Source organism: Lacerta agilis, chromosome 14 (assembly GCF_009819535.1).
Source record: "Lacerta agilis isolate rLacAgi1 chromosome 14, rLacAgi1.pri, whole genome shotgun sequence".
In the NCBI taxonomy this organism is placed as follows: Eukaryota; Metazoa; Chordata; class Lepidosauria; order Squamata; family Lacertidae; genus Lacerta; species Lacerta agilis.
The window spans coordinates 22,930,370-22,946,997 of record NC_046325.1 but is presented as its reverse complement, the minus strand read 5'-3'; the positions used below and the strand labels follow the sequence as shown (position 1 = coordinate 22,946,997).

Genomic DNA, 16,628 nt, shown 5'->3' with positions numbered 1-16,628 from the left:
TTAGGTTCAGCTGTAACCCAGTACAGTGGAACCTTGGTTCCCAAACAGCTTCGTTCCCGAACAAATCGGCTCCTGAATGCTGCAAACCCAGAAGTAAGTGTTCCAGTTTGTGAACGTTTTTCGGAAGATGAACATCCAACGTGGCTTCCGCTTGAGTGCAGGAAGCTCCTGCAGCCAATTGGAAGCTGCGCCTTGGTTATCGAATGGTTTCAGGAGATGAACAGACTCCCAGAATGGATTAAGTTCAAGAACCAAGGTACCACTGTAGTGGGTCCAGGCCCACTTCATAAATGCCAGTGCTTTAAATAATACTGGAAGGCCTTTTTGTTTCACTGCTGTAACTAACACTGAATTTCCCATTGACAATGAACATTTGATAGAAATAAAGCATGGACATAGAGAAACTTTCTTTTTCCAAATATTTTTTGTTATTATTGAAAAAGTAAATGCTCTCACTATGAATACTTCCTTTGCAGCTATATTGTAAGGACACCAAATGGCTCTGAAGAAGTATAATACAACAGTGACAGAATTCATTCTCTTGGGTTTCTCTCAGAGTGCAAAGATTCAGTCCATCCTCTTCTTTATCTTTCTCACCATGTACATCATAACCTGGCTTGGGAACCTCACCATTATAATTACAGTGATTTACACACCCCACCTCCACACACCTATGTACTTTTTTTTATCCAACCTGGCTGTAATAGACATCAGTGATTGCACAGTAACTGCACTCAAAATGCTATGGGACCTCATCTCGCATACAAATTCCATCTCCTACAACTGGTGCATTGCCCAAATGTTCTTCTTCCATTGCACTGGAGGTGCTGTGGTCTTCTTCCTAGTTGTCATGGCTATTGACAGGTACATAGCTATCTATAAACCACTGCGATATTTACTTATTATGAACCAAGGAGCTTGCACAGGCTTGGTTATTGGCGCATGGTTGGGTGGCTTTGCTCACTCTATTGTCCAGGTAGCACTAGTACTTCAGTTACCATTCTGTGGGCCCAACATATTGGACAACTTTTACTGTGATGTTCCGCAAGTAATCAAACTGGCTTGCACAGACACATACATTACAGAGATACTGATGGTTTGTAACAGTGGACTGCTTCTCACACTGATCTTTTTTATCTTACTTGTGTCATATACTATGATTTTGGTGAAGATTAGAATGCATGTCACTGAAGGGAAGCACAAAGCCCTGTCGACGTGTTCTGCACAGGTCATAGTAATGAGCTTACATTTTGTTCCAGCAATGTTCATTTATGACCGCCCTTTCTGGGTATCTCCAGTGGACAAAATAACCTCAGTCTTATACACTGCAATCACTCCAGTGCTAAATCCAATAATCTTCACTCTGAGGAACACTGAAATGAAAAACAGCATTAGAAAACTGGTTGGGAATAATATGTTATTCAAAATAACTGAATCAAAATGACATCTTTCTCATAGAGACTGCTGTTCTCAGAACCCTAACCCACACAAGTCAAATAACCCGCACAATATTGCGGCTCCAAAAGACACTTTTTTTGAGGGGGGGTGTGACCCAAAAACATAGGCCCAACAAGCACTTTGGAGGGAAGGAGAGATTGCAGTGCCCAAAATAGTCTCGGTTTTACAGGGACAGTTGAAGGTGTTATCGTATTATAGTTATATGGTGTTATAGTGTTGTACTGTTCCAATTTGAAAATTCACTGAGAATGGGTACTCTTAGATTTGCCACTCAATTTTAGCTGAAGTAAACATCCATCATGGCTATATATTTTCCTTCTCAGAGGAAATATCTGAATAGTTTCAAGAGAAGTTGTTTTCGGCAAGAACCCACACTTTGTCATCTACAGTGGGTGACTTTTTGCCAGAGGTGCAGAAAGGAAGGTAGTCACTGGGGCTGCACTGTCTGCATGTGAGATTAAAATTACATTTTATTATTGTACACATTTAAACAGCATGTTATATATGTTCTTTGCCCTCCCTCATGTGTCTAAGTCCAATTTTGGATGTTGGTATCTGCATATATATATTTGTTTTTAGTATATTCTTTATAACAACATATATAGCTTTGTAATTAAAAATGGTTTTAAGTTACCGGTACACTGTGTCACAACTTTTAATTTTTGGCATGGGAGAAGCATGGGCCATAATCCATAGCCAAATAAGGGAACCCTGATAAGGGGTCTTGGGTGGAGTCATGTACAGTTTCAGCTTCAACTCAGGGGAGCTGAGAATGGTTGCCTCACACCAACATCATGGTTTGGGCCCCGTCAAGCATAGCCTTAGCAATGTGAGCTTTCCCCTTTGAGTCCTAAGTCACCAGACTGGGGTGTGTGAGAGGCATCAGCCAGCAGCTAAGCTGATGGATACCAGGATCTCTGCCCGTATGCCATGCCAACACATGATATGATAACAACTGATAAAGTTGTTGCCTTGTTTTACCCCAGCCTTGGCCTCTGTCTCTTTGTCCCATTCACTAGCAATCATGCAACGGTGACACAGTATGTATGAAATGACTTAATGTTGTGAGTTCCTGCATTCCTAAGTTGCCACTGAGTTTTACCTAAAGCAGCTTTTTTTTTTTTTAATCAAGTGTAGGACCTCCTGTTAGCATGGAACAGGGATCTAAAGAATTTTGAACAAAGACAAAATGGCTTTCAAGAAAGCTATGCAGTTTTTGTGTACTGCACACACACGTACTATTTCCCTCTAAAAAGTGTAAACATGGTTCTCCTCCTTGCACCTATTTGCACAAGAATATTTAAAGCATATTATTCCCTTGAAATAATCCTGTGAAGTGTAGTTTGATAAGGGTTTTGGAATTGTAGCTCTGTGAGGAGTAAACTACAGTTCACAAGATTATTTCATGGAAATAATGTGCTTTAAATATATGCTGTTCACATTGCCCCTGTAAGATGGTTTAGGCTGACATTAATTGACCCAAGGTCCTCCAGTTATATAATAATAATAATAATAATAATAATAATAATAATAATAATAATAATAATAAATAAATAAATAAATAAAAATTATACCCTGCCCATCTGGCTGGGTTTCCCCATATATGAGTATGGATTTGAATATGAATATGCACCTTCCAGGTCATAGTCCAAACATTCTGACTGGTTCTCTAACTGTTAAACTTCTTTTCCACAATGGCTTGGCTGTATTTTTTTAAAAATATTTATTTAGGTAAATTATATGCCACTTTGTATTTCTATTAAAATCTCTTAAGTGGTTCAAAATACCCTAAAATATCACAGATGAAAGTCAATTAAAAAAAAACCCACTAAAATTTCCACAGAGCAGGTAACAAATTGAAAAGATACCTTCTTAAACAGAAACAACTAATAAATGTGGACCAAGGTAAGTGCAGAACACAGAAATACTGCAGCTATGTATTACTTATAAGTTCAATTCTAGGTCTATGTCTTGCTCACAAAAAAAGGAAAAAGGAAAGAAACAATGTCTGTTGTAATGTCTGTGCCAATGTTTAGCTGATTGTAGCTTTAAAAATCTTTAATGATCCCCTTTGTGGTTTTGTTTCTGATTCACAGTGCAGATACAAAATAATAATAATAATAAAATTCCTTCCAGTAGCACCTTAGAGACCAACTAAGTTTGTTCTTGGTATGAGCTTTCGTGTGCATGCACACTTCTTCAGATACAGTTATTCTCCAAAGTCTGATAAAGCTTGAGTGCAGTGGCTGGAGACTTCCATTGTTTATTTGATTAATAACAATGCAGCTGGATTCACAGACAAGCCCTTTGGGGAATTATTTTGCATTATTATTACCTTCGCTGTACTAAGTTGCTTTGGGCACATAATTCAATAGTTTTGTTGTTTATGATGGTGGTGATGGTTTTTTGTTTTAGGTATCACAGGATGTCTGGAGTTGTTACTGATTTCTGTATAGGGAGAAGCCTACTTAACTTCACTCTCTCTGATATACTGAAAGTTTCATTTATTAAAGCTGGAACTATGAAATTACAGAGAATCAAGAACAGAACACTTTTTTGTAACTTCTGATCCTAGCATACTTCTGAAAGAATCATGAGGTGCTTGACTGAAAAGGGACACGAGGTTTTTTTTGGAAGGTCCCACTACCAAAGAACTAGTCCTTATTTCCTGGCGTTTACTACTTCATAAGTTGTCTAATGACATGTAAAGGTATGTTGAACATAAAGATGATTTATAGGACATATATTGAAAATGAAATCCCTTTCCATTGAATTACATTCTCAATTTGCAGCAAGCCTCCTTTCCAAGGAGGGAAAGTCATAGCCAGCACCAGCAAGGTATGCAAAATCCATTTTCTCTCTTTTTATTCAGAGACAATAAGCCCCAGTTGCCTATTCAGGAGATTGTAGAGCTATTCTCCACTTGGTCACCAAAGACAATAACTTTAAAGATCTCAGAGTGATATGTTGTGCACTCTAGCAACTGGGACCCATCTGCTATTACCGTATTTTCCAGGGCGTATAAGACGACTGGGCGTATAAGACGACCCCCAACTTTTCCAGTTAAAATATAGAGTTTGAGATATACTCGACCACAGATTTTCCATCCGGCGTATAAAACAACTCCCAACTTTTGAGAAGATTTTGCTGGATTAAAAAGTAGTCTTATACGCCAGAATATACAGTAAGTGCTTTTAAGAGGTGCCCACCAAGAGAAAGGATCTGTGCTTCTAGAAAGAAAATGGAAGTATTCCTGTATCAGCTTGGTCTTTTCTAACTGTAATCAGAAAATGCTCTGCTAATGGGAATGTTGTGGCATCAACAGCATATTGAAATTATGGTGGGTTCAGAAATATAGTTGTAAAAAATTAAATATTCTGGTCTAAAACTGTGCCCCTGAGGGAAAAAAAACCTTTCAACAATATTTTTGTTTCTAGTTTGAAGATTAAACTTGCTATATACAAATATAGGTTAGTATATTCATATAATATAGGTTAGTGTATTCATTTTAGCATATTAGGCAGAATATTTAAAATATTTGATGGAGATGAGGAAGACCAACATAGGGAATGTAGTTTATACTCATGTTTCCATTATCTTTACAATTCCCCAAAATGTAAACAATATAATGGCTACATAATGGAATATGTGTGAGCCAACTAACCAAGTGTTCTATCAGAGATAGAACTGATACAATGTACAGTTCCCTTACATCTATAGACATTGTTACAGATGACATTGTTACAACAACAACAACAACAACAACAACAACAACAACAACAACAACAACAAGGAAGAAAAACCCATGAGTACAGAATCCTGTTTATAAGAGTGTTCAAAAGAAATACAGTAACAGGAGTGCCAAGAGTTGCCATCCTATTAGGAGTAGAAGCAACAGTAGTAGCAGCTCTACTCATTGCAGAGTTAGCAATATTTTAAGTATTAAAGGAATTGTAAAATATTATGATATTATAGTTAGTGTGTTGGTCTTTAGAATATAACATGATCTGTGCCTCTAACCTTCAAGCCACAATAGGAAACTATAGGTTATCTGTTGACATGATCTAACAGAAGCCCAATTTCCAAACATCACAGTGATCATTAACACTACCAATATAAAGGTATTGATGATGATTTTTATTGCCCCTTAGTGATCATCGCCAAAAAAAAAAAACCCCTTCTTTTTTTTACATCATTCAACAGGATGGTCACATGGAAAACAACAGCACAGCAGTGACAGGATTCATCCTCCTGGGGCTTTCTCAGAATCCAAGAGTACAGACTGTTCTCTTCTTCCTTTTCCTCACTGTCTACAGCACAACATGGATTGGAAACCTCACCATTATAATCAGCGTTATAAGAACACCCAACCTTCACACACCGATGTATTTTCTGTTAGCCAACCTGGCTGTCATAGACATCAGTGAGTCATCAGTCACATCACTAAAAATGTTGTGGGACCTATTCTTCCATACAAATACCATTTCTTACAATTGGTGCATTGCACAGATCTTCTTCATCCATTTAACTGGGGGTGCTGTGGTCTTCTTACTTGTGGCGATGGCAGTAGACCGGTACATAGCCATCTACAAGCCGCTACGATATTTAGTAATCATGAACAGAGGAGTTTGTATAGGTTTGGTAGCTGGGTCGTGGTTGGGTGGCTTTGCTCACTCCATTGTCCAGATTGGAATTCTCATTCAGCTGCCGTTCTGCCAATCCAACATCCTGGATAATTTCTTCTGTGACATTCCACAGCTCATCAAACTGGCATGTGCTGATACCTATATCCCAGAGTTGCTGATGGTTTGCAACAGTGGACTGCTCCTCACGTTGATCTTCTTCATCTTGCTTGTGTCATACACTGTCATCTTGGTGAAGATCAGAGCACATGTCACAGAAGGGAAGCACAAAGCTCTTTCCACCTGTGCGGCACAAATCATGGTCATGAGCTTAAACTTTGTTCCGGGAATGTTTGTTTATGACCGGCCTTTCAAGGTATTTCCAGGAGACAAGGTTGCATCAGTCCTGTATAGTCTTTTAACACCAATGCTGAACTCAATGATATTTACTCTGCGTAACACTGAGATGAAAAACACAATTAGAAAGCTCACAAGAAATTTTCTGCTTTCTGAAAGGACAAAACCATCACTGTGTGTTCATGAAAGAGAGACCTAGAACTTAAGCACCTTTTCTATATATACTGCATTTTCTTAATTTATTTTGCGTTCTATTCCCATGCATATGAAGTTGACTTCAATCACCCCCAGGAGCTCTCTCTGTGTGTCCCTGCCCTTAAAGACCTTTTGTACTGCCTATTCCACCTACGTAATGGGCAGTGAGCCATATTGGCAGCAAGTCTAGGCTGCTACAGCCTATGTGATGCTCCTGCATCACTCATATGTTTTATGCTTGGGGCTGGGGCAGACATCCCTGTTTAACAGCTGGGCATCCACACCGCTCCCTCTTCTCTTTGCAGCAGCACCTGCCTGTCCGAGCTATCAATGTGACTTGCTGGTTGCTTTGGAGCTGAGTAGGATTTTTTTTTTGCTGATCCACCTTTTTGTGGTATTTGTTGTTTTTCACCTACTCTGTACTGAATAATTGGGTGGTGGGCATTAGATGGTCTGGTGTGCTATTAATTTGGGGTTGCCATTGCAAAACCTTGGCTTTTAAAAGGAAAATCATCAAAAATAACACTTCTGATATGGGCTGCCATACGCCCGAGTCTTCCCAGACGTTTCAGCTGCTTTTCCAAAATTCTGACCCGACGATATTTTCGATGTTTGAATCCTAGCTATGTCCAGGAAATTCTGAACATATGGCAGCCCTGTATTGATTAGACGAACCAGGTCTTTAATTTGGTCACTTTGGGAAGTTCAGGTGTGGGAAGGGGAGTAGTTGTGTTTTAGCCTGGGGACAAGGCTGGATTAACTATTAAGCAAAATTAGCACCAAGGAGCTGGGCGGGGGCACAGAAATTATGTAAGATTAGTTCTGAGGATCTGATCAAAAACTTTGCAATTCTAAAAAGAAGACTATACAAAACCAAACAGCATTTTCCATCATACAATAGGTTTCATTTCATTTCAAAAAATAAAATTTTATTTCGTGGTTTATTATTGTTTATATTTTGAATTAGATATATATATGGGGGCACCAACATCTTTTAAGTGTTTAGGGCCTCTAAAGGTCTTAATGTGGCACTACCTGGGGAACCTCTTATATATGGGGTTCCAACTTGAATAAAATATTGTGGGGGTCCAGGCAAGCCCTGCCATGCATAATCGATCACATGATACAGTGCACACACACTATTTGAATGGGAATGCCCATTAACTTTCTGGGGGCATAGCCCCCTCAAATATTTTATTGTGGGGGGTGAAGCCCCCATGGCCCCTAGCAGTTAGCTCTATGACACACAGACACAAAAATAACATAAGAGATGGAGGAAAAGGAATGGGGGATCATACAATACATCAATATATCATCTAACATAACATTTATGGGCGGGGGAACCAACACACTCGCTATATAAGTAGTAAATAAGAAAAAACAACATTAACTTCTTCACCTTCTTGGTGTGGCCTAGGGATGGGATGAAGTCTGGATAGTGATGCCTCCAGTTCTTGCATCAGGGGTTTTGTTGCCCTAAGCTAAAGGTTTTTTTCAGGTTCTGGTTTGCTCCTGAACCAATAGTGTTTCCTCTGCTGCAGTTTTAATGGTATAAATAAATAAAGTGACCCTAGTTCGAACTATATGTATTTATTTATTTATGTGTTGTTTACTATTTCTGTGATATCTTCAAAGCAGCAAGAAAAGTAAATGTGTTTAATAAATATTGACATTTATTGGATTGGAAAACGTCTTCTGGATGAATGACTAAATAAGTAAATTCTGCATGAATGACTAAATAAACTTAAAATATCATTTTTCTGAAAATTGAACTAACCATGTGATGTTTTTATGTCAGATTTAGTGAATCTGAATCATTATTGCATATTGTACATGCATGATGATAGCACTAATTTCCAAAAGGATGACACCATCACTATTACTGGGAAACCCTGCCAGATTGGTGGGGTATAAATAATAAATTATTATTAAATTATTATGTGTTTATCAGAGAGGCCAATAGAGCTCTGCAATCTACACTATAGTGTTACTAATGTAGTTTTTTCCAATCATTATTATTGTTTGTAGAGTTCCAAATCACTATATGTCTGAATCAAAAACACTGCTGTTGCTTCTTGAAATTATTTTGCATAGGTTTCTACTTTGACTTTATCAAATTGGTTTGCACATCTTATTGACATTATATATATTTTTAAATCACATTTATTTATTTTGTTTTGTTTATTGTTAGGGTTCCAAGTCCCTGGATGTGTGGGTGAAGAGCAATTCTGGAGGCATCAGGAGTATTTATTTATTCATTTTCATTTACACTTATTCATTTAGATTTTATAAACCAAATCTTGTGGACTGTGCCCCTGACTCAGCTTATCTCATGACATTAGCTGAGCCTCTGTTGAATAAATCCCATATTGGACCTTAATGATCTCCCCTGTGTTTTGATTCCCCAGTTTCTCCTAGTACAGCCTTCTTCACATAATGCTGAAACTCATAAGCAATTTCATAGCATCTCTATTATTTGCAGACATATGAATAGGAGTGACTCCATGTCCAACACCAGAGCCCACCTTTGGATACAAATCCTTTGTCATCTCATATTATTACTAGGAGACAATAGCCATTGATTCTCCATTCAGGAGACTGTAGGGTTATTCTCCATCAAAGGTAATACTTTAGATGCAGGTTTCTGGAGTCACCATTTCATTATAGCTCTTTTCTTACTCTTGTCTCTGTGTTCATTTCTGGTTTTAAAAGCAAAATCACTGAAGGTTAATTTGTTCAATATAGAAGATAAGAAGACATACTCAGAGTAATATGCTATAGACTCTAACTAATGGAACAAAATAATTTTGGAACGAAGAAAAATGGGGCTTGATCATTCTGCCTTCATGATTTCTAATGCTCATCTTCTCATGGATTACTGATGATTTAAAAAGATAACGATGAGTTGAATACTATATGTTGGTGATGTTTTAATAGACTTTTTGCCCTAAACTACATTATTCGTCTGAACAGATGCTCATCGAGGAGAAATAACTGGGCTTCTCTAGGATGACAGATATTCAACTTGTTTTGTTATTAGAAATGGAAAGTTCCCAGCTAATTGGACTGTTGTGGTATAAAATGTGGAAATTTATTTATGTATTCTATTTCACAACATTTAGATACTGCTTGATTGTAGGGGGAGAAACCCTGAAAGTTGTTTCCAAAATGACAGCATACTAAAATTATCACTAACATATGTACATCATGATTTAAAACATACAGAAAGTTAAAACCACCATATAATAGACTAAACCAAATTAGAATTCATACAAATTTGCTACAAAAACTGCCATAAGATTATGTCAATATGGTACATGACCCTTGCAAAAATAAAAATAAAAATTTAACGCAGTCCCTATCCCTTTACTGGGGAGTAAGACCAATTTACTTCAATGTGATTTACTTCTCCATAGACATGGTTGGGATTTGCCAACTTTTTAACTGTGGAAAATGTTTACATTTTTTAGTGATGCTGGACAGATGAAGTGATACTTCATTAAGTCCAATTGTCTATCTACAACACAAATTATGATTTCATTGTTGTGGGGGACCTGTAATGGGTATGTCAAGAGTTGGTTGAGGAAGTAATTTGATGACATGACTTTTAGTGGTCCTTAGTGAGCCTCACTAGGATGCTCACATGGAGAAGAACAGCACAGCAGTAACAGAATTTGTCCTCCTGGGCTTCTCTCAGAATCCCAGAATACAGTCCCTTCTCTTCTTCTTTTTCCTCACTGTGTACAGCACAACTTGGTTGGGAAATCTCACCATTATAGTCACTGTGATCATCACCCCCAGCCTGCATACACCCATGTACTTTTTGCTAGCCAACCTGGCTGTCGTAGACATCAGTGAATCAACAGTCACATCACTGAAAATATTATGGGATCTCTTCTCCCATACTCATACCATCTCTTACAATTGGTGTATTGCACAGATCTTCTTTTTCCATTTAACTGGGGGTGCCGTGGTCTTCTTACTTGTGGTGATGGCAGTGGACAGATACATAGCCATCTACAAGCCGCTGCGATATTTAGTTATCATGAACAGAGGAGTTTGTATAGGTTTGGTAGCTGGGTCGTGGTTGGGTGGCTTTGCTCACTCCATTGTCCAGATTGGAATTATCATTCAGCTGCCTTTCTGCCAATCCAACATCCTGGATAATTTCTTCTGTGACGTTCCACAGCTCATCAAACTGGCATGTGCTGATACCTATATCCCAGAGTTGCTGATGGTTTGCAACAGTGGACTGCTCCTCACGTTGATCTTCTTCATCTTGCTTGTGTCATACACTGTCATCTTGGTGAAGATCAGAGCACATGTCACAGAAGGGAAGCACAAAGCTCTTTCCACCTGTGCGGCACAAATCATGGTCATGAGCTTAAACTTTGTTCCGGGAATGTTTGTTTATGACCGGCCTTTCAAGGTATTTCCAGGAGACAAGGTTGCCTCCGTCCTGTACAGTCTTTTAGCACCAATGCTGAACTCAATGATATTTACTCTGCGTAACACTGAGATGAAAAGCAATGTTGGGAAAATAATAAGAAAACTTTTGCTTTTCAAAAGGACTTAATCATCACTGTGTGTTCATCACAGACACCCATAGGGGATGCAAGCTCTGGAACATTTTAAATAAAATATTTTTCAAATAATTTTATACTTTGTAGGCTTCCAAACAGTGATTCATCTGAAATCTAAAAGATCCATTTTGCTTCTTTGGATTATTTTAGAGAAATGATTCTGCTTGCATAATATAATAGTTATTGTCAGTGCTGTTTTTCTAGACAAAAATGATGCTATAATTCACCATGAACACCTCACTTGTTTTCCTATAATGGCAATGATACCTACCTGAGAGGCACCAGAACTCAGAGGTGTTGGAACTGGTCCACACTCAAGGATGGGAGTAGCATTGTCAAGCATATAAAGGGACAGATCTTGCTGAAGTAGAGGCAGCATGGTTTCTGCAAGCATAAGACTTGTCTTAAGAAACCTTTAAACTTATTTGACAATGTCAAGAAGCATACAGACAGAGGCAATACAGTAAACTTTGTGTACTTATTTAAATAACAATAATACTTCACCAAATATTACTGAGTAAACTTAGCAGGATAAAAAAGAAGAAGAGAGAACCTATTTGTAAAATATGTGTTTAATGTGCATAAAAGTTCTGTGGAGGTTTGAATTTAAAGAATGTCTGCCTTGCAGATATAAATAGACTGTTCTCCCAAATGAAGGAAGGTAGCAACTGGAATCCCCCAATGTTTGTTATTAAACACGTGCTTTTGAACTTGTACATAAATGATCTAGTGTTAGCAGTGAGCAGTGGCTGTTGATACCAGAATGTTCAGAGTGATTAAAACAAAATAAATGGTAAGGAGTTTCAAAGGAATATCTTTACAATGGGCATTAAAATGGGTAAATGGGCAGTAGAATGGTAGATTCCTGGGTGGCTTTAAAACAGGCTTAGAAAATTTTCTGGGCTATGGCTATGTTCTGTCTCCGCAGCTGCTAGAAACTATTGTTGTGGTGAGCACTGCTTCACTCAGTTCCTGCTTATAAGCTTCTGGCTGGCCACTGTCAGAATCAGAGGTGCCAGGTTGTCCCCAAGATTGAGCAGGTCTGGCATGCCTTGTGTGTGTGTGACATCACACACATGGCACATGGCACAATGTGATGTCACACACGGGACACGCTGTGCAGCTCTCTCACGTAAGGGGGAACAACTAAAAAACTTTTAAAAAAATTAATTGATTGTCATATGTACAGGAAATTCCAGACATGTCTTAAAATTCAAAATTCCTCCCTGGAGTCTGTTATAGGTCTCTGATTTCCTGGCCTATCCAGAATTTCCCAGGCATATGGCAAGCCTAATGCACCAGAGATTTCTTAACCCATACGAGCACACCTCTGCACACACATACCATCCAGGTAAACAAGGAGCATTATAATAGTTCAGGGATACATGAGCTAGGCCAATGCACTTCTGGAGTGTCCATGTGGCCTGAGAGTGTGGATGTTGTGGCCTGGGTAGTCTTGAGCTGGGGTGGCCCATCCCGTTTCACCTCCTGGGAATAGACTGCTGTTTCCCACCCCTCACTTCTGCTGCATGCCAAACTCAGCAAGAGGGGTGGCATTCTGCAAGACATTGAAGCTTATCTTCTCCAACCAAGGGGCGGGGAAGATGAGCAGCAATGCCCTCCCATTTTGCTGAACTTGGCAGGAGAGGAGGTGTTCTAGTGGTGGTGGAAGTGATGAGGTGGGCGTTGTCTCTTTTGCTTCTGCCACCTGTGGTGGGAGCTTCACCCCGCCTCACGGATTTGCTGTTGAGAACCAGACAGAGAGGCTTACATAGGTGCATTTGGCTCAGAGGTTCCCCACTGTTAACTTACTTTACTTCCTTACTTATTATGTTTTTCTTCCACCTTTTCTTCCAATGAGCTCAAGGTGGTATACATGGTTCTCTCCCTTGCCCCCCAAACCTCCCCAAAACCCTGTGAGGTAGGTTAGGCAGAGAGACACCCAGTAAGCTTCATGGCTAAGTGGGAATTAGAACCTCGGTCTCCCATGCCTTCGTACAACACTCTAAATCAGGGGTGGCCAACTCCCAAGAGACTGCGATCTACTCACGGACTTAAAGACTGGCAGTGATCTACTCCCTTTGGGGGGGTTCAGGTCAAAGTTGTTGAGGAGGAAAGCCCCAGTTTTGGGGGGGTACAGGGCAATAATATTTAGGGGAGCCAAACTTCTTGAGCTTCTTTGGGGGGAAGCCAGTGATCTACCACAGACACCTAGTGATCTACCGGTAGATCACGATCTACCTGTTGGACGTGCCTGCTCTAAATCACTACCCCAAACTGGCTCCTGGCAATAAATGAACATGTTATTTATCAGTCTGGAGGCTTCAATACATATAGGCAATGTTCAGCAGACAACATGCTTTTCATTTGGTTTTCATAATAATTATTTTTATTACATTGAATCAATATTTTGCCAGCTTTTTCAGTTATAATGGTAATATGTAGCAACATGAAAACGATACTAATAAAGAAATAATAATAATAATAATCCTTGTGTTTGCATTTCCTCTTTGCCTCTTGTGGTTGAAATAATTGATATATAATACCTTCAAGGACCACAGTGATTCAATTAAACTGCTAATTGAATATCAGTTACACCTTTAGGGTAGAATGAAATTATTTGCCATCAGGAAAATGAAGAGAAGAGTAGTGATGAGAATAAATGCCATTTTTGAATCTTATTAATACATTGAATCTTTTTAATAGCTATGTTAGGAAACATTTTAAATAATTGTATGATGGGGTACTGCATACAGGATTAAGCACTGGGCTGATCTGTAAATCCCTAATACAAAAATATTTCATTATTCACTCCATGTTATAAAATTCTGCATATAAGTCCTTTGGAATTGAGTCAGGAATGTTTTGTCATAATTTGACCCTTAGGGATATATACCTATTGTATGATGTTATAAAATTCTGCATATAAGTGCTTTGGAATTGAGTCAGGAATGTTTTGTCATAATTTGACCCTTAGGGATATATACCTATTGTATGATGAACAACCTTTCCCATATATTCTGTAGAAAATAGAAGTGTACTGATTCAATCTCTACCAGCAAGGAAAGAACATAAGAGTATGACACAGGTAGGTGGCTTCTTAATTTCTCTAATACTTAAATTGAAACTTTTGAAAATTTAAGGAGTATGAAGTATTATTTTCCTCTCAGACCCATGCCCAGTCTGCTTCAAATGTTAAAACTATTTCATGGCCCACAGAACCGAAGAACACAAAACTGACAAATTACTTATTGCTGTCAAATTGGAAATAGGTGTTTGGTTTTCATCTCTGCAGCTATCTAAACGAGGCAAGACAGAGAACACATAGGCGGATGGGATCATCCACATTGTTGTCATTGGTGTTAATGTCTTTGATAAGCTGAGTTAATTTTTATTTTTACAAACACATCAATGAGTATAAGAGAAAGAAAGGGATAAGGATGGGAGATAAGGATTTCCATGAGACACTGCAGGAATGGATTACAGAGGAAAGACCTGAGAGGCAAACATTATTCTCTTTTCTTTCCTACATCCCTTGTTATCTGTACTCATGTGCCATCCACTTTCTTTTCCCCATTGTGTCGGCCTAAAATTTATTCTAATAGGGAAGGAGAGGGAATTTCCTTTTTAAACAAAACAAAACAATTTTACAAAACTATGTATACTTTGGGCTGTATCTAAAGTTGCATGGAGGGAGCTGCACTTGCAGAACTGGACTTCCCATTCTTCTCTTATCACTATGAGGTCTCAAAATCTGCTCTGATGGAGCCTTCAGTGCTCTGAAGCAGATGCTGAGGGGGTGGAGGGGCTACAGAGGAAAGGAGGGTTGCAAGCTGAAGTTTGTAATGTTAGCAGAACAGCAGCATTATAAAAAATATTTCAACATTACATACAATTTCATATAATTTTGGATAAATTAAATGATAACCAGAACTGAGTCAAAGTTGAGCACATTTGTGTGCTTTTGATTTCAAAGTGGAATATTTAGGAAATTGAAAACTTTTTTTTTCATTTGGAAATTAATGGGATATAAACATTTTAAAAATTATTTAAAGTTTTTAATATAAGAACAAAGACCAGGTTCAAGACATTGCATAATGGGGATCAATTTTTATATTGAATTATGCCAACTGCACAACTGTCATGATCTATAGTAATAAAATATTTAAAAAGGTTCAAATTAGTAGTCCTCTTTACACCCCCTTTTCACTTTGTCTCTGGGTTTATACAAGCATAGATGATTTTTCTCATGCTTATTTCCATGCATTATCCCACAGGAATCACCATCCAGCATCTTTTGTGCTTAAATAACTTATGGTGTCCCTACCATTGTATCATGTAGAGATTTCAACACAGAAGAAGAATTGTTCATCTTACTGCGCTCCATTTATTCAAGTGACTATATTAGATGTACAGCATAATGGGGAACCAGACAAGGACTGTGAATGAATTTATTCTCCTAGGATTCATTGGGATTAAAAGAGTTGAACCTCTACTCTTCACTTTACTCTTCATCACCTACACTGTTGCTATGGTAGGCAACTTTATCATTATTACCTTGGTGTGGTGTGAGAACAGCCTTCACAGCCCAATGTACATATTCATTGCTAACCTGTCTTTTTTAGAGATTATATTCACCACCACAGTTATCCCTAAAATGCTATTCAATTTCATGAGTCAAAGAAAATCTATCTCTGTCCATAGTTGCATCCTGCAGGCTTACATGTATTTCTCAACAGGTTCCTCAGAGTTCTTCCTTTTGGCTATCATGTCATTTGATCGCTATCTGGCCATTTGCAACCCTCTGAGATATGCAGCCATCATGAGAACATATGTATGTTTTCAACTTATAGCTGCCTCCTGGATGTGGGGCTTCTTTGCAATACTACCACCTACAATCCTGATAGGCCAGTTGCAATTTTGTGGACCCAATTCTATCAACCATTTCTTTTGTGATGCTGACCCAATTCTCAAGCTGGCCTGCTCTGATGTAAGGAAAATTGAAATTATTAATTTTGTCAATTCAGCTTTGCTCCTCCTAGGCTCATTACTGGTGACAAGTGTATCCTATATATCCATTATTGCAACAGTGCTGAGGATCCCCTCAGCAAAAGGACGGCAGAAAGCATTCTCTACGTGTGCCTCTCACCTAATTGTGGTGACACTGGTCTATGGGAGTTCTATTTTCATTTATGTTCAGCCACAAAAAAATCACTCATCGAACCTCAACAAGGTAGCCAGCATACTGAACACAATGATAACTCCATTGCTGAATCCCTTCATTTATAGCCTGAGAAACAAAAAAGTCAAGGGGGCCCTGGACCATTTAGTCAGAAGAAAGTTTTCCCCCTTAATTAACTTCAGAGTCCTGAAAAAGGAAGAAGCATCCCAACACGGTGTAGGTATTAAATGA

At 38.5% G+C, this 16,628-nt stretch overlaps 4 protein-coding genes across 4 annotated transcripts; all 4 read left to right on the top strand.

The window, feature by feature from the left end:
• Positions 1-496: 496 nt before the first annotated feature.
• LOC117057757 (olfactory receptor 4D1-like) lies at positions 497-1,444 on the top strand. Its single transcript, XM_033168597.1, has one exon. It carries the CDS (start codon positions 497-499, stop codon positions 1,442-1,444), a length of 948 nt encoding a protein of 315 aa, XP_033024488.1.
• A 4,226-nt stretch (positions 1,445-5,670) lies between these two features.
• Positions 5,671-6,636, top strand: LOC117057756 (olfactory receptor 4D1-like). Its single transcript, XM_033168595.1, has one exon. It carries the CDS (start codon positions 5,671-5,673, stop codon positions 6,634-6,636), a length of 966 nt encoding a protein of 321 aa, XP_033024486.1.
• Positions 6,637-10,275: 3,639 nt separating this feature from the next.
• LOC117057755 (olfactory receptor 4D1-like) lies at positions 10,276-11,208 on the top strand. The gene has a single exon (XM_033168594.1). It carries the CDS (start codon positions 10,276-10,278, stop codon positions 11,206-11,208), a length of 933 nt encoding a protein of 310 aa, XP_033024485.1.
• Positions 11,209-15,635: 4,427 nt separating this feature from the next.
• On the top strand, positions 15,636-16,628 carry LOC117057754 (olfactory receptor 6M1-like). The gene has a single exon (XM_033168593.1). The coding sequence runs from the start codon at positions 15,636-15,638 to the stop codon at positions 16,626-16,628; it is 993 nt and encodes a 330-aa protein (XP_033024484.1).

Coding starts and splice junctions, on each gene's coding strand:
- LOC117057756 (XM_033168595.1), top strand. CDS start 5,671: ATGGAAAACAACAGCACAGCAGTGACAGGATTCATCCTCCTGGGGCTT.
- LOC117057755 (XM_033168594.1), top strand. CDS start 10,276: ATGGAGAAGAACAGCACAGCAGTAACAGAATTTGTCCTCCTGGGCTTC.
- LOC117057757 (XM_033168597.1), top strand. CDS start 497: ATGGCTCTGAAGAAGTATAATACAACAGTGACAGAATTCATTCTCTTG.
- LOC117057754 (XM_033168593.1), top strand. CDS start 15,636: ATGGGGAACCAGACAAGGACTGTGAATGAATTTATTCTCCTAGGATTC.